This window comes from Clarias gariepinus, chromosome 1 (genome assembly GCF_024256425.1).
Source record: "Clarias gariepinus isolate MV-2021 ecotype Netherlands chromosome 1, CGAR_prim_01v2, whole genome shotgun sequence".
NCBI lineage: Eukaryota > Metazoa > Chordata > Actinopteri > Siluriformes > Clariidae > Clarias > Clarias gariepinus.
Genome location: NC_071100.1, coordinates 32,536,286 through 32,560,431, shown reverse-complemented (window position 1 = coordinate 32,560,431; position 24,146 = coordinate 32,536,286). Strand labels below are relative to the sequence as shown.

The 24,146-nt window shown below is 36.3% G+C and overlaps 1 protein-coding gene and 2 non-coding genes across 5 annotated transcripts; 2 read left to right on the top strand and 1 right to left on the bottom strand.

The window, feature by feature from the left end:
- Nucleotides 1–9,766: 9,766 nt before the first annotated feature.
- Nucleotides 9,767–19,337, top strand: zgc:77439 (uncharacterized protein LOC378987 homolog). 3 transcript variants are annotated; one of them, XM_053497545.1, is made up of 8 exons: nucleotides 9,767–9,824; nucleotides 13,540–13,761; nucleotides 15,354–15,492; nucleotides 15,670–15,812; nucleotides 16,661–16,713; nucleotides 17,229–17,353; nucleotides 17,514–17,828; nucleotides 18,602–19,337. In XM_053497545.1, exons 2-8 carry the CDS (start codon nucleotides 13,547–13,549, stop codon nucleotides 18,953–18,955), a joined length of 1,344 nt encoding a protein of 447 aa, XP_053353520.1. In that variant the 5' UTR covers nucleotides 9,767–9,824; nucleotides 13,540–13,546; the 3' UTR covers nucleotides 18,956–19,337. The 3 variants fall into 3 exon arrangements, with proteins under 3 accessions (XP_053353520.1, XP_053353521.1, XP_053353519.1); XM_053497546.1 differs by lacking the exon at nucleotides 9,767–9,824 and adding an exon at nucleotides 12,665–12,717; XM_053497544.1 differs by lacking the exon at nucleotides 9,767–9,824 and adding an exon at nucleotides 13,077–13,164.
- On the top strand, nucleotides 10,113–10,194 carry trnas-uga (transfer RNA serine (anticodon UGA)). The gene has a single exon. It is a non-coding gene; the product is annotated as a tRNA-Ser (tRNA).
- A 1,041-nt stretch (nucleotides 19,338–20,378) lies between the features above and the next one.
- Nucleotides 20,379–20,452, bottom strand: trnat-agu (transfer RNA threonine (anticodon AGU)). The gene has a single exon. It is a non-coding gene; the product is annotated as a tRNA-Thr (tRNA).
- Between the last annotated feature and the right edge of the window lie 3,694 nt (nucleotides 20,453–24,146).

Below are 24,146 nucleotides of genomic sequence, written 5' to 3'. Positions count from 1 at the left end.
GTGGCACGTTCCAAAATTTAAATATCTAAAAAATTGGAATCCCATACAGCAGGCAAGTAAGTATCCGCTTCAAACTAACTTTACAAAATAGTCTTTTTCGCTGCGGTCAAAGCTGCCATTAATATTCTTTTTTGTTGCAAAGCAAGAGTGATATTAGAATCATCTACCAGCAATAGTAAACCTGGGCATAAAGGAACATTCACCTGAAAAAGTATGGAAAGAAAATTGACCACCTGGTGCCAAAAACTCAGGATAAATGGCCATTCCCAAAACATATGCTTGTAATCTCCTATTGAGCTTGTATTGCATTTTTTTTTTTTTTTTTAGGACAATTTCAGCAAATAAGCTCTGCATGGTGTTACATACACTCTATGAATGAACTTAAAGTGTATCAACTGATGGGCTAGACTTTTAGATAAAGTGGAAATATTATTCCAAATAGTCCCTTAAAGGCAGATTTTTAATCACAAATTATAATAATAGCACCGATTGTCATGTGGGTAATGTCACAAGTTTGCTTAAATTTTAAGCGACTTATAAATAGGGAATTCCTGAACATTTTTGTTTACCTTTGAGCTTAATAAATGCTTGTCTTATCAAATTGATGGCAGCCACTGGAAATATACAAATCATCAGTGAAACCCAGCCCTGATTTCTCATTGTGTCATATGCTCATAAGCCAGCAAAATCACTGCTGTCAAAGGAGTTCCACCCTCTGATAAACTGTTTATGAGTGCTATAAACACAGTACCTTCTTGACAGACTACCAACTGTGCTTGGTTACTATGACAACACATACTGATATCTCACACTCATGAACTCTGTGGTCTTTTATGCCAATGTCGGTTTTGGATTACAAATTTTGTCAGTTAGTCTCGTAATTAAAACCTTCCAAATTTCAAAATACAGACATGATGAAAGCAATTATGTAATATTGTTCTTGCCTTTGTTCCCCTACAATTTATTGCATTTCCTTTAATTACGCATTAAAGGTGTAAATGAATATTTGTAATGAACTTGGCCAGGATTTCCGGAAAATATTTTTTCCCACAAAAAACTCCCTAGGCAATCCCTAACATAATTCAGGTAAATAACTAGTCCAAAGGGCAGAAGCCTTCCGTGTCAATTAAGCTGTTCAAATCTTCTTTGTGGTCGTTACACACACAATAAAGATCCACACCTAGAAAATAAATGTTATATAATTTAAATAATATTTCTTTTTAAATATATTTCCAAGTATAGAAACAATAACTGGATGTAATTCTACCAGTTGGACACTCCTCCCAAGTAAACAGTAATTATATTGCTTTTTAAAAAATGACATGATCATAAATACAATCTATAACTTCTAACCCACTTTCTTTCTGTTGTGTGAATGCATTATATAAAGAGAATAAGATAAATCAAAATAGCAAAATGGGGAAAACCCTTAAAATTGGGTACTAATATTATCCTTCTATTTCAACTCTGAGTCTCTGTCATGGTTTTTACAATTTTAAAAATTATTATTATTATTATTATTATTATTATTATTATATCTGCCATCTTTTTAAACTGTGCAACTACAGAGGAAAACCACCTTTTTCAAAAAAATAAAAAAATAAATCTTTGCCCGTGGTGTTATTTGGCTGGGTATTATTGCAACTTTGTTTAAAAATTTGATTGTGACATTTTATTTCATCGTAATATCTGGAAAAAAAAATAAGAGACCACTGCAATTTACTCCAGAAAACTTGTGAAATGGCATCAAGATGAAGATGGCTGGTCACAAACCATTTGTACCATTTAAGCCTAAACTCATGAAGGTTGTAATTACAAAATTAGATTTATTCCACCAAATACTGATTTATTAATGTTGTTTAGTCAAAGCATTAACACAATTTATTTAAGTATTTGCAATTTGTTTTATTTGAGTTATTAAAGCTCTGCAAATACTGCATGATCTTGGGTTATTTTAATGTGTTGTGATGTTATTTCCTTTAAATATACACTCTAAATAACAATAGTTATATTTTGAATTTAGAAGAAATATTGTCAGCAGTTTACAAAAAAATGAAACAAAGCTGTTCTTTTCACCAATACATGAACCTGTAAGAAAGAAAAGCATAAGAAACTGATTATTTTGCAGTGGTGTCTTACTTATTTTTTCCAGAGCTGTGTATGCATATATACAGTACACAGTATATATAGCTCATCTAAAAAAACCTAAAGGTGTAAAGGTTTTTATTTCATAATATATTTCAAAAAATTAAACTCTTATATTCTCTAAATACATTGCACATTAATATTTAAAGGATTTTTCTGTTAAAGTTTCGATGTTTGGTGTGAAATGTCTGCTACAGAGCGTCATTTGTGTAGAAATGTGCAAAAGGTCTTAACCTACTAGGTTTGCTAACCCTGAAAGAAAGCACAGACTTTATTTTTGATTATATTTCTTTGGATGTCTTTGTGAATGTTTGGTCTTAAATACCCCGGATGGAGTAACTTAGTTGTTTAAAAATAAAAGAAAACAGTCCTAAAGAATATTAACAGTGAACAGAGAACTTTACAATACAAAGTACCCTGATGATTATGTAATGAGTGCAGGGAGTATCTGTCAGAGTTTACTTCTGTGTTATGGATTATTATTTTTACATTTACAAATTAGGTACCATATACGTGTAATTTTTGTAACTACAAACTAAACTAACTTCAGGAAAGGTTGCTTTCTTATATGTTTCTGTATTAATAAATAAATAAAAAATGTTGGTAAACAAGATGGTCTCGACAACCATCAAAATCAATGTATTTTATGAATGAATTAGCCTACATGAATATGTATGAATTACATTGTATTTAACATTTTATCTTATTGTTGATAGTCATTTAAAAATAACTTAGAATTAGTATATAATAATTTAATTGCCACTTTATAGTATAAGTTTATAGTTAATTTTTTATTGTAATCATTGGAATGTTAGTTTTTTTCTGTCTAAAAAGTTTCATATAGGTAATTGGCAGTAGTTAACCATTAATTAAACCCACATTTTACAGTATAGAATTGTACAACTGAGTGCTTTTTGGTATTGTAAATTCGTACACTTCTGATTCAATAGGTTACAGATCCACCTTTAGCAGCTTGAGGTACTACCTGAAGTAATCGTTTCCTGTATGACTTTATCAGTCCCTTGCATCATTGTGGAGCAATTTTGTTCCATTCTTTTTTTACACCATTGCTTTAGTTCATTGAGACTTTAGTTTTTTTTATGCACAGCTCTCTTAAAGTCCCACAGCCTTTCAGGTTTGTGGTCTGGAGTTTGACTTTAATTTACTTAAAAGTTTTTAAGTTTTTTTTTTAAAGATTATTTTTTTTGCAGCTAATGTAGATTTACTGATGCACTTCGGATCATTCTCAATTGTGACCAAGCTTTAGCTGTCAGACAGACGCCTCACATTTGCCTTTAGAATACTCTGGTATACAGAGGAGTTAATGGTCAACTTAATGACTGCAAGGTGCCCAGGTCCTGTGGCTGCACAAACAAGCCCAAATTATCACTGCTCCACTACCTACAATGGGTATGTGGGGTTTCTGATGAAATGCTGTTTGGTTTTCATCAAACATATCGCTAGGCATTAAGACCAAACTTTGAAAACACTTCGGTCTCATTTGTCTATAGGACATTGTTCCAGAAATCTTGTGGTTTGTTCAGATGCAATTTTGCAAATGTCAGTTGTGCTTTTATGTTCTTTTTACATAAAAAAAGTTTTTCCTGGCAACCTTTCCAAGCATACCACACTTGTTCAGTCTTCTTCTAATTATGCTGTCATGGACACTGAACATGCTCAGTAAGGCCTGTAAGGTCTAAGGTATAACTCTTGGTTGTTATTTTTTGTTTTCGTGTGTTCCTCTGAGCATTGCACTGTCTGATCTTGGGGTGAACGTGCTGAAACGTCCACTCCTATGAAGATTGGCAACTGTCTTGAATGTTTTTCACAAATAATCATTCTCACTGAGCCCCAAATTGTTTGGAAATGGTTTTATAACCTTTTTTTAGATTGATGTGCAGCTACAATTGCTTCTCTACAACCATTTCTTATGCATTTCCCTCTTGCCACACACCTGAATGGTCCAGACACATACAGTAACTGTTAGTTTGCAGCCATTGATCATTAATTAAACCCACAATTTACAGTATAGAACTACGCAAGTGATTTTTTGCTATTGCCAACTGGTGTCTTGATTTTGCTTTTTCAGGAGAAGCTTCTACTGCTCCCTATTTTAATGCTGTTTTTTGTGTAAAAACATTATACAAATCATGTGATCATAGTGGCTCTGAGTTTTAGGCAAATATAGCCTCAGAAAACACCAATGTCTAACTTTTTTTTCACTGTGCCATTTATATATATAACAAAAATGAAGAAAAAAACATGCATGCAATACCAAGTACCCTCCTGATTTAATAGCTTTTTAATCCACTTTTAGCAACAATAACTTGAAGTGATCGTTTCCTGTATGACTTTATCAGTCTCTTACAATTTTGTGGAGCAGTTCTAAACCATTCTTTTTTACAACATTGCTTCAATTCATTGAGGTTTGAGATTCGTTGAGCATTTGTTTATGCACAGCTCTCTTAAGGTCCCACCACAGCATTTCAGATGGGTTGAGGTCCGGACTTTGACTAAGCCATTCCAAAACCTTGATTCTTTTATTTTTCATCTGTTCTGATGTAGATTTACTGATTTAGATTATTGTCCTGTTGGGTCATACAATGATCTAAACTGGCTGTAGCTTTTGGACAAATGGCCTCACATTTCCCTGTAGGATGCTCTGGTATACAGAAGAGTATATAGTTGAGTTACAAGGTGCCCAGGTCCTGTGGTTGCAAAAACAAGACCAAATTATCACTGCACAAACACCATCCTTGACAGAGAGTATGAGGTGTTTCAGCTGAAATGCTGTCAGATTTTTGCCAAACATGGCTCTGGGCATCGAGGCCAAACTTTGAGACCACTTTGGTCTCATGTTATCTTCTGGAAGTCTTTGTTTGTTCGTTTAGATGCCCTTTTACTGTACATCTAAACAAACCACAGTCATACATCCATGTTTGTTTAGACAGAAGACGTTTCTCCTGGCACACTTCCAAACAAACTTTACTTGCTCAGTCTTCTTCTAATTGTGCTGTCTGTTTTCTCTTGTGTTATTTGGGTGAATGTGCTGGGTCGTCCATTCCAGGGAAGGTTGGCAACTGGAATGCTCTTGAATGCTTTTTACTTGTGAATATCGGTGTCAAATCAAGCGGCTTATTCGGGTGGTGGGACTAAATTGCCAATTGCACAAATTTGCCCCAGTGACATATTATGGTGAATGTACTCCTTATTTAAATAGGAAGTGCTCTCAGTTGAATTCAATAATATAGTAACTTCCATAGGAACTTTAAAACTGAACCTAACTGTGGATCCCATTGTCATAGAGACATAGGGGTGGGTCATTTTACTTAGACAACCAATCAGTCTCTCAGGATCATGGTGATGCTGTCAAGCCACACCCTAGCAACCACTTTTTAACCACTTTCTTCAGAAAATGTATTTGTCTAGTTGTATGTTGTTGTTCATCTGAGGTTGTACTTGCCTAATACTATGATCAAATGCTTTTTAAAGTGTTTGTTTTCATGGGCTAATAAAAAAGGTCCAAGGTGCAACGATCCTTTTTAACTGGACACGTTATTGTTACACTTACAGGTAAAATTAGGAGTATTGTAAATGCCGGCCTTGTTTGCTCATTTTTTTATTATGTTAGGTGTAGGTATCTACAGTATATTAGGTGTAGATATTCTGCCATCTAGTGATATAAGCCACATGCTAATGTTTAACACATCAAGTTTTACATACCTGACAGAAATACCCCAACACTCAGATGTACAGTATCAGATGACTTCTATAAGGATTTTGAGAGGTCAAATTCACAAGCGGTAGTGGTCTTTTACAGCAATTAGTAGTTTGCATGTTAAAATATTAAATAAAGAGATGCATGATCACATAAATGCTCCTGAGGTATTTTATTCATATTAATAAACTTGTAATTATGATGTAATCATTGGATCTTTCTGTCCATCATACTGCAGATTAATCCAGAAAACACCCTTCCCAATTTACTGTTCCAGGACCACAACCTCTATTTTTTTTTTTAGCTGAAGGGACAGTTTCCCACAGCTGTGCTTCAAGATCTTGTGAAAAGCCTTCACAGAATAAACACTCTGAAATGGGATGTTTGACAAGGACATATGTGTATTATAGTCAGGTATCCAAAATCTTTTGGCAATACAGTGAGTAAGTCTTTCCTATTGTTGATGTTCTAAAGTCCTCTTCAGTCCTCCTCCACTGCGGACATTGAAAGCCATTGTTTATGTGTTTATTTTTTCTCATTTCTGTATCCCCCAAAATGGCAAAAAAAAAAAAAAAAAAAAAAAATCTAAACCTGTTTTCAATATTTCCTACTTCACTACATATTTTACATTAAAGGAAAACGAAAGGAATAATCAAACTTGAAAAAGCACACTGTTTTATCAAGTTTAGTGTCAATGCAGCTTACTACCAAGAGATTCTGGCACACTTCCATCTGCTAATAAGCATTATGGAGATGCCAATTACCTTTAAGAGCAGGACTTAGCACCTGTCCACACTGCTAAATCTACCACTAACTGGTTTGCTGACCATGATATTACCACAAAAGCTTCTATATGGTATATTGTCAAAAAGAAGATAAGAAACACCCAAACCAACAATACAGCTAAGCTGAAAGCTGCTATCAAAGCAACCTGTTGTTTATTAATGTCTTAGCAGCAACATAAGTTGATCGCCTCCATGGCATGTTGCATTGATGCAGAAATTTGTGCTAAAGGAACCCTGACCAGGTATTGAGGACATAAATTAACGTATTTTTCTAAAATTGGACATTTCTGTATTGTAAATCTTTTTTTGATTAATTTTTGAAAATATTTTAATATTTTGACATACTGGATACTGGATATGTCTGTAAGCCATAAAAGTAAAACAAAAAAGACTTGGAATCCTTCATGTGTAATTAATCTTAAATATATGAGATTACAAGATTTAAATTTTTAGATGCACTGTAGATTTTCCAACTATAGTTAAGCAATATCACACCAGCAACTATGGCCTGGTTGAAGGCCTGATGCGACTTTATGACCTATAAAAAAAAAATGTTTTTATGAAGTAAATGCATTTTAACAGTACCACGGTGTCGTAATTAAGGAACGATTCTGTAAGCCGACTTTATGAGGCATTGGTGTATGTACACTGCCTTGCCAAAAAAAGTTTCACACTCTAAGATTTCATTCATTAACCTTTAGCTTTGATTGCAGCAGACAATGAGGTGGCTAGTTCATGTGTGAACGATTCCTCATGCTCCCAGAATAACTCTTTCACAATTTGATTCCCGGAAAATGCCGTGTCATCAGGGAGGAAAAATTCCATTGGTGTGATAACCTGGTCATTCAGTGCATTAAGGTCATCAGCTGACTTTATTTTATTGCCACGTAACATGCAATCTAGACCTGACCAATTGAAGCAACCCCAGATCATAACACTGTCTCCAGACACTTGTACAGTGGGCAATATACATGATGGATGCTTTTTACCCTGATGCAAACATCACAATGGTACTGTATAGGGTCAATTTGGACTCATCGGACCACATTGCCATTTTCCATTGCTCCAAAGCCCAATCTTTACATTCCTTATTAAACCAAACCCTTTATTTCTGAGTAGTCTCACTAACAAGTGATTTTCTTATGGCCACACAGCTGTTATACCCAATATACTGTAAGTTCTCGAGTTTTTTTTCTGACCATGTTACTCCAAAAACATTGACGGTTGAGCACTATCCTTCCAGGTATTGACAATGTGTTAAAGAGTTCTTAACCCAGTTCCAATTATTTTCAATCATTTTAGTTGTTTCCTTTGCTTGATGCAGCCCAATATTTTGACCCTTCTGAAATAATGATGGTTTTGGCCAGGCAGTGTATATGAATGTGTGATGACTCAAGTGGACAGTAAAATTAAAATGGCAATTTTGCATGTTAACTATTCCGGTGTTTGTGCTCTTTTAGTAAAGCTAATTATATGTCTTGTCATTAATTACATAAACAAAAAACAAAACAAGACTTCTTTTACCATCAATTTTTTCAGAACCAAACCTTTTAAACAGACAGCATGTTGTAATTAGCACTATTGAACTCATAAGCACAACCATTTTGACTTTAGGGTAGCAACTACTATGCTGATATCCAGTACAACACCATGACTGCAATTATGAAATACAAGAAATTAATAAGGAGTAACTGCCATTTTCAGACACAAGGCTTATGCAGTTATGCCCTTGTAATCCTGGTAGAATATGGTTTAATGTCCAAATAACAAATAGTGTAAGATCCCTGGAAAAGACAGCATCTGAATGGCAGCATACATATATGTGTACATTAATGATGCCCTCACAGATGTGTAAGTAACACTGACACACTCTCAAAGCATGCCAGATTAAGATTTTTTGCACCTTATGCTGATGAACAGCTTGGATGGTCCTTATCCACATTGGTCTAAAAAACCCAACTCTACTGTCCAGTTCCGATGAAACCAAGTCCAGAGAACTGGACAGTGTTGATGTATAGCTTCTGTTTTTAACAGTAAAGCTCTAACTTGCATCTGTGGGGATATAGTAATGAATAGTGTTGTCAAAGGTTTACCAAAAAATATGTATATATACACTCATGCCCATTTCATAATATCCATTACAGATGCATGACAGTTTTTAAGACAGTGAGGTCTGATTGATCAGAGATAGGGAATCAGGAGTGGGTTTCGATCTTGCCCTTTATGTACCAAGATCAATGCCTTAATTCTTGTTATAGATTAAAAAAAAATCCTACCAATGTTCCTAATGTTCGTGGCTATTTGCTGATGCATCAAATTAGTGAGGATCAACCCATGTTTTTTTTTTGGACTTGGACTTAGAATGACTTGGAAATTACTGAAGGCTCCTTGTCTACTATAACACATTTCCTCACCTGTTTAACATCATATAAACAGTTAACATGTATAACAAATTAGTAAGCTTTCAAAAATGGTGCTGTTTAACGGCTTAAGCTTAGATATCGCTCTGTATGTTTAGTGCATTGTTAGTTTGTGTTTAAATCACATAATTACTAGTTCTAAATCCCAATATTTTTTTTACGTGTTTCAGATTAAGATTTAGACTCATCCTATGTATTATAGAAACAATGACACTGATAACAGGTAACTGGCGCAAAGGCATGCTGGAACAAATTTGGGATCCTGTAAATGGAAAGCTATGACATAAAAAACTTTGGCCATTAAAGTGTACGGCTTAGATAAAACATGCGTCACATTCAACGCTAAATTGCGCAACTACTAAAGAGATACAGGAAATTACGTTTCTTACCGGTGTAACACCGAAATCGGTTGCGGTATAACATGGTACTGACAGATGCTGCTTTCATTTAGGGTCACGGGGTGAACCTGATTCGTCTCGCTCTCGTTTGCTCTCTCAGCTTTTAGAAGAATCTAAAAAAGTGCTAAATGAAAAGAAAAAAAACTGTCTTTGTTAACATAAAAAGCAGAACGTAGAACAAATTCTCACCCAAAAAGAAAAAAAACTAATTGGAAGAGAAAATGTACAGAAAAAGGGAAAGAGGTATGTTTTAGGCAACGTCACACGGCGTCCACGTGATAATATTAGCCAATCAATAACGAGTAACACGTTTCTGCAATTAAAGATTTCAGTGTTTACACCGCTTGCAGAAAAACAAGTAAGCTTTCAAAAATGTTGCTGTTTAACTGGTTATGTTTAGATATATATCTGTGTGTTTAGTGCATTGTTGATTTGTTTAAAACAATGCGGTGTGTATTTTCTTGCAATGTATTTTAGTTGGATTACATACAGACATGGTGCACGCAGTGAGAGAGAGAGAGAGAGATAGTGTGCATAATTTACCGCGATATACAAATACTTAAATCGTTAATAATTTAATAGTCTCTGCTACCATTGGTGATAAGCGGCACCTAAATTGGTGATAAGCGGCAACCATGCTCGTTCGGCTGCGATGGCCGAGTGGTTAAGGCGTTGGACTTGAAATCCAATGGGGTCTCCCCGCGCAGGTTCGAACCCTGCTCGCAGCGAAACAAAATATTTTGATGGACATACACACGTGGACAAAATTTTTGGTACCTTTCGGTCGATGAAAGAAAAACTCACAATAGTCACTAAAATAACTTTAATCTAACAAAAGTAATAATTAAAAAAAAAATTATATTAATGTTAAATGAAAGTCACTTATTGCTGTTCAACTATGCTTCAACGTAATTATTAAAAAATTAACCCATGGAACAGGCCTAGACAAAAATTATGGTACTCCTAAAAAAGACTGAAGATAATGTGACCAAAGGGAAAAAAAATTATATGTTAATTCAAGGTGTGTCCACTAATTAGCATCAAAGGTGTATACAATCTTGCAATCAGTCAGTGGGGCTATATATACTGTGGGACTCCAGGTAGGACTCCACTGTGTTGTTTGGTGACATGGTGTGTACCGCACTCAACATAGACCAGAGGAAGCGAAGGAAAGAGCTGTCTCAGGAAATTTAAAAGAAAATGATAGACAAGTATGTTAAAGGTAAAGGCTATAAGACCATCTCCAAGCAGCTAGATGTTCCTGTGACTACAGTTGCACATATTATTCAGAAATTTAAGATCCATGGGACTGACTGTAGCCAACCTCCCTGGACATGGCCGCAGGAGGAAAATTGATGACAAATCAAAGAGATGGATAATCCAAATGGTAACAAAAAAGCCCAGAAAGACTTCTAAAGAGATCCAAGGTGAACTTCATGCTCAGGGAACATCAGTGTCAGATCGCACCGTCCGTTGTTGTTTGAGCCAAAGTGGACTACATGGGAGACGACCAAGGAGCAGGGACGGATTATGGGTTGTGTGGGCCCCTGGGCAAAATGTTCGCGAGACAGGTAGCAACGTAGCACAACCAGATCGTACCATAACAAACAAATTATTTGTTTGAATTATCCAGAATGTGCTAGTTCAAAATAGAAATGGAAATGTCTATAAAAGTGAACCAAAATGCCATGTATCTGTTATAATCTGCAATTGTTGCTTTGCAGCTTTCCCAAAGAAGACAATTACATCCTCATAGCTAGGGGGCAGTCATATCATGCGCAGGGCCAGGAACAAATAAATTCAAGGACACCAACAGAATGAAATGGTAAAGTAAGCGAAATCACAAATACTACCCACCCGTGTCATATTTAATAAACCAATAACTTAGATAAACAACAGGATTACACGTGGGTTGTCAGAAGGTTGTGGAGAAGTGCGCTCATGTAGTTGAAAGGTGGCCGGGCGTTAGCTTGCCAGATGCAAGTTGACATGTATAAATCTGACGATGGTATAAGGTGCAACAAAAAGACCCAACAAGAAATATGATGTGGTCAAAATAATATGTGCTGTGAATTTCTTGCCACTTAGAGCCACGGCGGGCAAATGATAAATGAGACTGGGGGTCACTCAGCGGGCAGGTTAACCGCTCCCATCCCACCATGCCACCGCTCCCTAGTCAGAGGGCGTTCTGTAAGGCTGTTAACACCCCCCCTCCCCTCCCCCCAGAAGCCAGGGGCCCCATGGTAGGGCCCTTGTAATCAGATGGCCCTCTAATGGTACACTACACCCTTCTCCCTAGGGCCTCCTAGTAGGGCCCTCATAATCAGAGGGCCCTCTAAAAGCCCCCAAAGCCCCTATCCTCCCTAGGACCCCCTGATAGCCAGAAGCCAGGACCATAATAGGAGGGCCTAAGAGGGCCTTCTAAAAGTTGGCTCCCATGCATCCATTTCCCTTTAAAGTTCCTATAGCAGGGCCGGTCACACAGATAAAACACACAGCTAAAAACACCCAAAACAGATGTCAGATTAAAGTAATTTTTGTGACTATTGTGAGTTTTTTTTCTTTCATTGACCGAAGGGTACCAACAATTTTGTCCATGTGTGTAATGTATAGTTTAGAAACCCTGCTCTTGGCCTAGTAAACCGCTTCTTAACATATCGTATCTTACAGAGAGCAAGTTTACACCCAGAAATATGCATGTCACCCATGTGGTTACACTGTTGTTGTCATGTATATTGGGTGCTAATATTGCATTACAACTCAATCAATGCATCCTAATTTTCACAATAAAATATGTGTTCAAAACTAGTATAATATTTAAACTGTATATATACAGTTATTTCAATGATGCTACAATCCTATTTACTGTAGGTGACCATTGCCTTTTACTTTTGTTTTTATTTTTTACAAAGTGCTTACACATAGCAAAATATTGTTATCTATTATTATCAGAATAGATCAAAGGGCTTAGCTGTACAGTATCACTACTGAGACTGTGTTATAAAAAACACAGTATAAACGCTTAATTGCTATCCAAAGTTTCATTAAAAAGGCTTTTGTAGTTTTATTGTAACTAAGTGTACTGTACAAAGTTTAAAGACACTGATAATGTTAATCATTGAAATTTGTTAAAAAATCTGTGACACATGTGGAATAAATAACATTATTTTGACAGTGAACATCTGGCCCAGCTGAAGAGCAAACCAAAGGCAAAGTAAGACTATTGCAGAAGAGTAGAACAGATTTTTTTTGTAAGTTATGTGAAAAGAGGTGAAAAAATTAATAGTCTAAACTTGTAAACCTTAAGTGCTGTCTTCAATTTAAACTTTCAAGATCTGCCACATTTAATTTTTTTATCTGCAATTAAATGTTATATTTAAATCCAAAATACTTATTGCATTTGTAGTTTGAGCTGTCATCTACATTTGCAATCCTATATTTCTCGTGAGATGCACCAATATGCTTACAGTACAGACTCTAAGTGAAATCGGACCCAGTGCTAAAAACATTTAATTTTATAAAATTCAGAGTCTGTCTAATAAAGGGTTAATTAGTTTTGAACAACGAGGTATTTGGCCAGAGGCCAAAGTGCTTAAATATAGCTGAGAGTTTCCCCCTCTCGTCCTCCTCCTCCAAGTTAACTCCGGGGATCGAGCTGGACTGAAGCAGTTTGGGGGCATTCACTATTCTGAGTTATAGTAAGTAGGCAGATACATTTTATGTAGGATTGCATAAGCCATTAAAATGATGATTATTTAAAGCAGTTGTTAAAATTGGTAACTTAATAGGTTGTCGCTTGATATGTTTTAATCTGCAAAGGGTTATTTATTTATAAATTACTATATGCGGTGTAGAATTTACAATGTATACAGTACAGATCAAAGCAAAGTGTAATATTTTCTTTTTAGGTTATGCCTTCGTGGATTTTATGATATTAATATAAGTATTTTAATAACAAAAAATGTCTTGTGTTCAAGTGCTCGATGTTCGAATACATTTTTATCGTCTTAAAAAAATCCGTCATGTAAGCAGAGTATCCCCCCCCCCCCCTCTCCTTCCGATCACGTTTGTAGGATCATTATGGCTGGCTTGGCGAAGCTGCGCGTGGCCGTGGTGGGCGCAGGAGCGGCGGGTATATGCGTCGCGCGACACTTGCTCGCGCGCCAGGATCTGTTCGAACCACCGGTGCTGTTCGAGATCACCAAGCACGTGGGCGGGACGTGGGTTTACGAAGAGCGCGTGGGCCATTACGATAACGGCCTGCCTATCAACAGCAGCATGTACAGAGACCTCAGGTGAATGACCTCTAGTGCTGTCTCAGTGGTGCACAGGTGTACCCGGAGGTGGAGCAAAAGAGCTGATAAAGCATAAATATCTGATTTGTTCTCTGTTACAGCATAACGACATTGATGTTTTTTTCCCATTATTTTGTGTTTTTTAAATACTAATAGAATAGGTAAATACAAGTACTCAGCAACGAAATGCAGTTTAGCATCTCCCAGAAGTGCAAATAGTAATGTATAAACATCATTGCAAATATAGGCATTGTGCATAGGATAAGTTGCAGGTTAAATAAACAGAATAATTAGCTATATAAAGCAAATGCTGTTAATATTGTGCAACATTGCTATGAAGTGAGTATATACAGTAACTACAGAACAGACAATGCTATGAAGTGGACATTTGACGTGATATATGCGGATATGTGTATATATAAATATATATTTATGTATATACACATTATTAATTCAAAATGATACAAAAAGGAGAAGTGCTGCATTATTGTGCAATATATAGAGAGATTAAATGTATATGTACTGTATTAAGAGAGTTTGGGAATATACTCAGCAAAAAAAGAAACGTCCTCTGACTTTCAACTGTTTTTACTTTCAGTAAACTTAATGTGTATATATTTGTATCAACACTAAAAGAGTCAACACCATAAGACATAAACTAAAAATGTTTCACAATGTGTCCCTGAATAAAGGGAGGCTCAAAATCAAAAGTACCAGTCAGTATCTGGTGTGGCCACCAGCTGCTTGAAGTACTGCAGTGCATCTCCTCCTCATGGACTGCCTATTGCGGACAGTCTGAGCACTGATGGAGGGATTGTGTGTTCCTGGTGTGACTCGGGCAGTTGTTGTGGCCATCCTGTACCTGTCACGCAGGTGTGATATTCGGATGTACCGATCCTGTGCGGGTGTTGTTACACGTGGTCTTCCACTGCGAGGATGATCAGCTGTCCTTCCTGTCTCCCTGTAGCGCCGTCTTAGGCGTCTCACAGTGCGGACATGCCCTGACCACATCAGCAGTCCTCATGCCTCCCTGTAGCATGCCTAATGCACGTTCACGCAGATGAGCAGGGACCCTGGACATCTTTCTTTGGGTGTTTTTCACAGTCGGTAGACAAGTCTCTTTAGTGTCCTGCGTATTTAGAACTGTGACCTTAAATGCCTACTTTCTGTAAGCTGTTAAGGTCTTAACGACCATTTCACAGGTGCATGTTAATTAATTGATTATGGTTAATTGAACATGCATGGAAAACATTGTTTAAACCCTTTACAATGAGGATCTGTAAAGTTATTTGGATTTTTACAACATTATTGTGGAAATACACAGTCCTGAAAAAGGGACGTTATTTTTTTGCTGAGTATATACAGAATCTTTCCAGAATTATGATTTAAAGTCACTCTATGCATGGCAACAATGTGGTTACACTGCTAATGTCATGTATAAACATATCTGAGTGCTTATATTGCATTAAAACTCAATCAATGCATCCTAAGTTTCCCCAGTTATATTTGCAAATTGACATTTATGTGTTGTGCATGTTTTTTTTTAAAAACTCTTTTTTAGTAAACATCATTATTTTTTCCCCGTTTGGCAGAACCAATATTCCCAAAGAAGTTATGTCATTTCCTGATTTCCCCTTCGCAAAGCATCTTCCTTCATTTGTCCACCACACAGAGGTGCGCAAATACCTCGAGCAGTACTGTGACCATTTCCGCCTTTGGGACCACATCAGGGTAGGATAAATTGAATAGCGATTTATTTTATAATTGGTAATTTTATTGTCCTTTTTTACATTAAGTCCATCCTATATGCAAGGTGCAGAAATGCACAATTGCATTATGAAAATAAAAAGTGTATAATGTGGACAGTGATTATATAAACTGTTTTTTATACTTAAATGCCTGTTTCAGTTTGGCACAACCGTAGACGCAGTTGACCCAGTGAAAGTAAAGGGTGGCTGGAAAGGTTTGGCATGGGACATAACTAGCAGTGATGGTGTGGACCGGAGTAAATCTAAAACAGAGCGCTTTGATGCTGTTATGGTGTGTAACGGGTATGTATTTATTATTTTTACACTATGATGTGCCTAAAACAGTGGCTTAGTGGTTAACACTGTCACCTTGCACTTTCCAGTCCAGGGCCAATTGCTGCCTTGGGGTCTGTGTGCATGGAGTTTGCATGTTCTCCCCGTGCTTGGTTGGTTTCCTCTGAGTACTCTGGTTTCCTCCCACAGTAATTAGCATTTTCAAATTGCCCGTAGTGTGTAAATGTTTGTGTAAATGTTGACTGGAAGTTTCACCACAGTTGTAAAATGGGAACAAATACCATGGTCACCATTGACCTCCACGGTCCCTAGTTGCACTGCAAGAGATGGATGAATGTGCCTATAAGTATACCAATCCTCTGTCTTAAAATAGTCTAAAATATACAATGATTTAGCCTAAAAGACAAATGCTAATTTACCATTGTCTTTAGAAAAACAATACATTAGAAAAAGGTTATAGATAATTACAAATATGGATTATAGATCAGTGCAAAACTGCCAGTAGTCATGTCAAACACATAGATAATTTCGGGGGCAAAGGTTGCTCGGTTTTCATCTTGTCAAATACAATGGCTCAGAAGTCTTATCTGTTGTAATCCTTTTCAAACAAAATTGTGCTTGTGAACAAAATTGCATATGTTGTTACTTTATATGCTATAACAAATAGCCAAGCATATAGCCAACTCTCACACAATGGTATATCTGGAGGCTGCATGAGCTTAATCAAATGCATACTGCTTTGTTGTTCTTTTAGAACTAAGAGTATTGTGAATATCAGTCAGGATAACTATTGCAACATTTTTAAATTATATTGAGAACAAATTACCCACTTATTTTCTACTGATTTTAAACACTAGGCATTTCTATGACGCATACATCCCTGCTATACCTGGATTGGGAAAGTTCAAAGGTACGTGCACCTGCCTGTTATGTAATTTAAACAACAGTTTATGCTGGATTTTGGTAACTGTTCATTTATCAGTTGCTATCTTTACTTAAAAAGTTTTTGGATTGAAAAGTAACTCACTAGTCAGTAATTCTGAGCAAAACTTGTAGGATTAAAAGCCATATCCATGAAGATCTCTCATATTACGCAAGACCAATTGCCCTTTGATCAGTTCTTAGAAGTTTATATCTGGTAACAGACTAGGATTCATAGTGTATGTTTAAAGTCAATATAACACACAAACCAAATAAATGTTTGATTAATGTAAATTAAAAGCTTCTTTTCATTTGCAGGGTTGAGTCTGGTTTAACAAGTGAATGTAGAAAACCTATATAAACCAAATACAAGTCAATGTCCATTCATTTTGTCTTATTGTGTCTTTTGGTAGAGGCATATTTTAAATTTACCTCTTCTATTTTTAATGAAGGGTAGAACATTTGGAGACCAGAATTTATGTATAATTTGTTGGTTTTTGACAGGAATATTTATGCATAGCCATGATTATCGAAGTGCAGAGCCCTTTGCAGACAAGTCAGTGGTGGTGCTTGGTGCTGGTCTTTCTGGGCTGGACATTGCTATGGAGCTTGCCAACGTCAATGCTAAGGTCTTTCATGCCATACTTTAATTTCTGCCATGTTATTGTACCAATCTACAAATCAACATGTTAATGTGGTTTTGTGGAGGTTAACTGTTGATTTCTCTAGCACTTTCAAGAATGCACACTTCAGGCCTATTTTGTGACAGACTATATATCTTCCAATCAGGTGATCCTAAGTCATGGTCAAAAGCCCCTGACTTGCCCCATGCCCCAAGGAGTGGAGCAGGCTCCTCCAGTAAGCAAAGTATTGGAGGATGGCACTCTGGAATTTCAGAATGGAAAGCATGCAAAGCCAGAGGTCTTCATGATCTGCACAGGCTACAACTTTGTCTTTCCATTTCTGAATGAGCGAATTGGGGTGAAAGTAAAAGAGCACTTGGTCTATCCTCTTTACAAATTTCTGATACCTCCTGCCTACCCATCACTCTTCATTATAGGCATCTGCAGAGCTATATGCCCCTTTCCACACTTCCACGTTCAGGTGAGTTACATATACTTACGTAGTGTTTTGCTTAAAGAGGTTTTCAAAATTATTTATTAGATAGATATATAGCAGTCTGGGTTCGTTTCCTGCCCAGACTCGATTCCCGTCTCTGTGTGCATGGAGTTGGCATGTTCTCCCCATGCTTGGTGGGTTTACTGCAGGTACTCCGGTTTCCTCCCACAGTCCAAAGACATGTAGGTTAGGTTGATTGGCGTTCCCTAATTGCCTGTAGTGTGTGAGTGTGTGTATGTGTGTGTGCCCTGCGATGGATTGGCACCCTGTCCAGGGTGTACCCTGCCTCGTGCCCTAATCCTCCTGGGGTTGGCTCCAGGTCACCGCGACCCTGAATACAGGATAAAGTGGTATACTGTAGAAGTAAGTGAGTAAGTGAGTGAGATATATAGCAGATATATTTCTGGCAGTACTAAGGCAGAAGAAAATCCCTTGGACTGATCAGGTCCCAGGTTCAAACCCCAGCACCACCAAGCTGCCACTGTTGGGCCCTTGAGAAAGGCCCGTAACCCTCACCTGCTCATCTGTGCCATACAAATACCATACATATAAATGTACAATAAAAGCTGTTTGTGCAGAGGAGGTGGGTTAAATTTCTAAATGTCTCTGCCTGGCCTTGCTGCTGTATAATATTTTTTTTGGAATGTTAACAAATGTGTAAAGATGAATTGTTATTCTGGCTTTTGCTTAATTTTATCACATTTTACTCTGTTTCTTTTCCATGTTTTCTCCTCTTCTTTTTCTGCTCACACTTTCAGGCTCAGTTTGCCATCTCTGTTCTGGATGGCTCGTTCCCCCTCCCCTCAATTGAAGACATGGAAAGGGATATTGAGTTGGATATGGCTGCTCGTCGAGCTCGCGGTGTTGCTACCCGACATATCCTAAAACTGGACTCTGAACAGTGGGCTTATAATGACCATTTAGCCCACCTGGGTGGCTTCCATCCCCTTCCTCCCTATTGGAGCAATCTGTATGAGTCCAACAAAGTTTTCCGTGCCCAAGATATGCTCAACTACAAAACCTACAAATATAATGTACTTAGCGAAACAGAGTGGATTGTGCAGAATCTGGAAGGACAGCAGCTGGAGAAACCACAAATAAAACATATATAATAAGATCAGTGTAAGACTTTCCTAGGAAACCTTTAACTAAAAATGTATGCAGTAGCTTATTGCTATATATAAGTAACTGTGTCAAATTACTACTTCTTGACCACTAATTTTAGGGGCTTATGCCAACTGACTTACTGTAACTGCTCAGGGCTAGCTTTTTAGCTCATCACAGCAAAGGAATGCCATTAAATAATAGACTGAGCATCACATTCCACATTCTCTCTACCATTTAACATGATCTTAACTAGACTATGCTTCTAGATAACTGGGCCACAAAATAATTACAAAACTTTTCTCTTTTAATTTTAATTACACTTTGTATCTCATGGTGCTTATACAACTCATATTCATTATTAAAAATGGTGCATTTTGCTGTATTGAATTAATGTTTTGTCTAATTACCTAGTAATTAAGTAAGTACCTTTACCTAGTGTCTTATTGGTGATGCAATATTTTGGTAGTTAGTCAGACAATCAGTGGATATAAGGAGCGGGAACCTCACAGCAGAACTGCCATTCAATGAAGGTTTTTTTCTTTTTCTTCACCATTCATGTATATGTATAAACTTTATAGAATATTATGCAAGACTCAACAGTTATAAAAAATACACAAACTAGCCCATATCATTCGCATTTAGTCCAGATTTACTGATTGGCAGCTGATTACAAGGTTCAACCCTTTTGAGAAATGTGCAAAGTATGATAAAAAGAAGCAATGCATGGAGGTGAGACTCAAAGCTTGTTAAAACTTGTCAAAATTTCCATTTGATTGAATCAGTCTGTGTCACAAGAACCAGCGCACTAGCCTCAGTACCTGGAACATTAAATTACATTTTCAGGAAGGCAGAGATTTACCAGAAATGGTTTGAGGTTATTAATCAATGATTAATCAGTGTCATGATACTATAGTGAGACATTTGATTTGCTAAAACATTTATTACATTACGATTAATTAATAAAAGAATATATATATATATATATATATATATATATATATATATATATATATATATATATATATAAAGTTGGTGGGATTTAAAGTAGTAAAAAATAACAAAAAATAATTTCACAGAAATGTTACTGGAAGTAGGTTCAAATATAACACCTATACGTTACCTTTGAAGAAAGTTTGTTTGAAAGTTAGCAGAACGAAGCCAGTTATGTATAGAGGATAAAAAATAATTTCATCATAAACAAGCAAATAACAAATTGAGCAAACTTTTTAATAAAAATACGTTATATAACAGTTCCAAAAGTGGAACCAAAGTCAACCTTAGGACAAACGTTCTGGACGTGAAAAGGAAGTAACTCTTCAAAACGGCCTGGGGCAAACAACCACGTGATTATTGGACACTTGCAGGTAGTAACCATCACAACATAATCGGAATTCACATTTTAAGAGAGAATCGATCGTGCTGCTGAAAAGGCACCGCTGGGATTCGAACCCAGGATCTCCTGTTTACTAGACAGGCGCTTTAACCAACTAAGCCACGGCGCCTTATTACAGCCATTTTTATTTATAAGGCGCCTTATTACGGCGCCTTATTACAGCCATTAGTCCTTATTACAGTTCTCATCGTGCATTCTGAACACAATTAATTTAAAACTGGTGATTCTAGTTTAACAGTAAATAGGCGTGGTGAGCTGAAGCTCGGTACCCAAGTGTTTGTAACACAAATTACATCTTCGTCATGCACAAAGCACCTATTGAATATTGAAGTTAAATATAGATTACAACAATTATAGAAACCCTTTGCGAGATGTAACTAGTGAAGACACTGTTATGTGGCTTTATTGTCCTGTTATTCCCTTCTCAGTCACATGATGGCAGCAACATAATGTGAAAAGCTTTGATAGTGATTCCAGTCACTTATCTTCTTAGTTCAGTAGAAACATTTCACTACTCATCCAAGTAGCTTTTTGGTCCTGAAGTGTTGCTCTTTCTGTGTTGATTCATCCTTTTATAGCCTAGGTTGTTTTATCGCCCTAATGTCTCCCTAATGTAAAACCATCTATGTGCAGGTGGAAAATCCTTTTCTCAACATAGGTTGAGGTCTTTACATGAACCTCTCTCCTATTTTCATGCTGCCCTTTCATCTGTGCCAAGGAAAATCAACACTTCTTCACACATTCACCAAGAAAGACACACCTAAGGATTCCCCTTCCTCTTTCTGGTCGTTACACTTTACAACTCTCTCTAATCTCCCTCTATTGTTTTCCTAACAGCTCTCTACCGTCTAATCTCTAACAAGCCTCCCGCTTATTCTCACCTTCTCCACTGTTCATGTAACATGCCGTTTCAGATACGGCTGGATCTGACTTGACCTCGGAGGACTTAAATACGAGGAACTTTTCTAACCCACCTTAGAATGAAGAACCTACTTGAATGAGTAGTGAACTAAGTCTAGTTGACATGACTCAACTTCCAGATAACTCCAACTGGAGGTCTGAGTAACTTCACAGACTTCCCAGCACTTAGTTGTACTACAATGAAAACATGTTTTGAACTTTACCTTACTTAATGGGAACAAGGGCAATATTTATCCAAACATCAAATCATGTGGCAGTAATAAAGTGTATAATATGCACATTTTATCAAATGGGGAAAATGTAGCTATAGTGACGTTAACCATGGTTTTATATCTATCACCCATGTACAGAAATCTGAGGCTTCACTGGGCACAGCCTCACTGAAAGTGAACAGCTGTAAGAGTTAAAGCAGTGTTTGATGTACGTTGGTGATTTATAGTGCTATAGAGAAACATAGAGGAACATCTCAATAGTCATGCTCCAAAAATTTAATAAAAAGCCTTCCCAGAAAAGTGAAGGTCATCATTTGTCAGTTCAAATAGAACATTATTGTGATTCATAAACAGTGTGCAGTACACATTCAGTGAAACATATGTGTAATAAATGCATATAGGATATAAATAAATGAAGTGCAACAGGAATAGAAGGAAAGGGTATTTCATCATTGCACAATCATGATCAGTTAAAATAACTTTATCAATGCATTATGTATGTTTGTTTGTTTGTATGTATGTATGTATGTATGTATGTATGTATGTATGTATGTATGTATGTATGTATGTACTGTATTATTTATTATGTATGTACTGTATTATGTATGTATGTATGTATGTATGTATGTATGTATGTATGTATGTATGTATCTATCTATCTATCTATCTATCTATCTGTCTATCTATCTGTCTGTCTGTCTGTATAATATTTTATCCTTTTAAACACTGTTTAAAACAAAAGGTAAAAAATGACTGTTTGATAAAGAGCCTTAAATGGGAATCTTTATAGATAAGGGCTAACCATGACTGGATGGTTACACCCTTAATTGTTGCTTGGTTGCCATGGGACAGCACACACACACACTTAATGCACTTGAATGCACGTTAACACACACACACACACACACACACACACACACACACACACACACACACACACACACACACACACACACACAAACACTTACTCATCCTCTATATCTAAAACCCACAGAGATGTTTTAAAATATAATCTGGCTCATTGTTCCAGTGGCTTCAATATAGGGTTTGCAAGGCACGAGTTCAAGGAACTCATACAGGTCCAGAATTTTACACCTTCAACTGTTTAGACTGTAAAGTATTGTTACTGCTCTGTTATTTTTATAACATGTGTTTTCATGGCTTTTGGCAGGGTTGAAAGATTTGTAATCTTTTTTTATGAGTTAAATAAATTGTAGCATGCATATATGTTATTGAAATGAATCAGATTCCAATGATTCGGAATATATGGACTGAGTGGTGAAATGATGACAGTGGTACGTATACTGACAACATAAAATATCAGAGACCTTTTTCTTAGATTTTTGCCATTCTGATAAACAAGGCCAAAAATAAAATGGAAATATTTAAGTTCTTGAAGTCATGTTATGACATTTGTTTGATCTGTCACAGCAACAACTTTATAACTGTAGATTCAGATGAAACATTGAAACTGCACTAAATGAATGTAGTATATATTGTATACTATTATATACTATGATGTTGGACTAACACAGGCCACCAGCTTTAGTGTGCATTGACATATATTCTTGGCATAAGTATGTAGACCTACTGTACACGGGAGGGATTAACTCATTTTATTTTACTATTATTAACTCATTTATTAATTATTAATAGTGATGGAAAGCTTTATCTAACTTTTTGCTTTTGCCTAAAATTGAAAACTTTTATTGCTGTTCAGTTGGGTTCAAATCTGGTCAGTGTGAAGACCATAGCAATATGATTTACATAATTTTTATTCCCATCAAATCACTTAGTGAGTCCTCCTGTCCTTTAAATTGGGTCATCCTGAAAGAGACAATTCCTATCAGCATGGAAATGTTTCATCATTGCATAAACATGATCAGCTGGAAAAACTCTATTTTAAATGCATTTTGTAATATACTGTATGTATGTATGTATGTATGTAATATATGTATGTATGTATGTAATATATGTATGTATGTATGTATTTTTGTATGTATGTATGTATGTATGTATGTATGTATGTATGTATGTAGTCACCAACTACTCAAACCTAAAAAAATGTCTTTTTCTCACATAATGTGCACATAATTAGAGCAATCCAGAAAAAAAAGTGATCAAGATGCTCTATACTCAAATTTTTTTGTAGTAAAGGGAAATAAAATACCATTCCTCACCATGACTCAATTCCCATATACATACTGTATTTAATACTCATATTTCTTGTGTGTGTGTGTGTGTGTGTGTGTGTGATAATATTTTATAATATTTTAATAATACTTTCTTTTAAAAGCATTTAAATCTCACAATTCTCCTTCAAATCTGTCTGAAACAGATAGTAATCCTTAAACCTTTGCGGAGATCTCTATTATTCTAAAATGGTTGATTTTAAATGATAATAAGCATTGTTCATCACATGGGAGCTTCCATATTTAATGGAAAAGTTTGTTGTCTTGGATCAAATGAATATGTAGTTCATGGTCTATATTTTATTAGGAGTCATAAGTCAAAGAATAGCGGCTGATGTGTAACAGGGCCAACACCGTCCACTATTCTTTGACCAATGACCCCTAACAAAATATAGATCATAAACAACAATGAATGTGATGGAAAAATCAAGCATTGCTCATCACATGGGAGTTTTAGTCATTTAGTCCACTTAGATCA

Bases quoted from the DNA above. Each gene is read 5' to 3' on its own strand.
- zgc:77439 (XM_053497545.1), top strand. From the start codon at position 13,547: ATGGCTGGCTTGGCGAAGCTGCGCGTGGCCGTGGTGGGCGCAGGAGCG. The intron at 13,762-15,353 runs GTGAATGACCTC...CCCGTTTGGCAG, and splicing joins AGCATGTACAGAGACCTCAG to AACCAATATTCCCAAAGAAG. The intron at 17,829-18,601 runs GTGAGTTACATA...TCACACTTTCAG, and splicing joins TTCCACACTTCCACGTTCAG to GCTCAGTTTGCCATCTCTGT.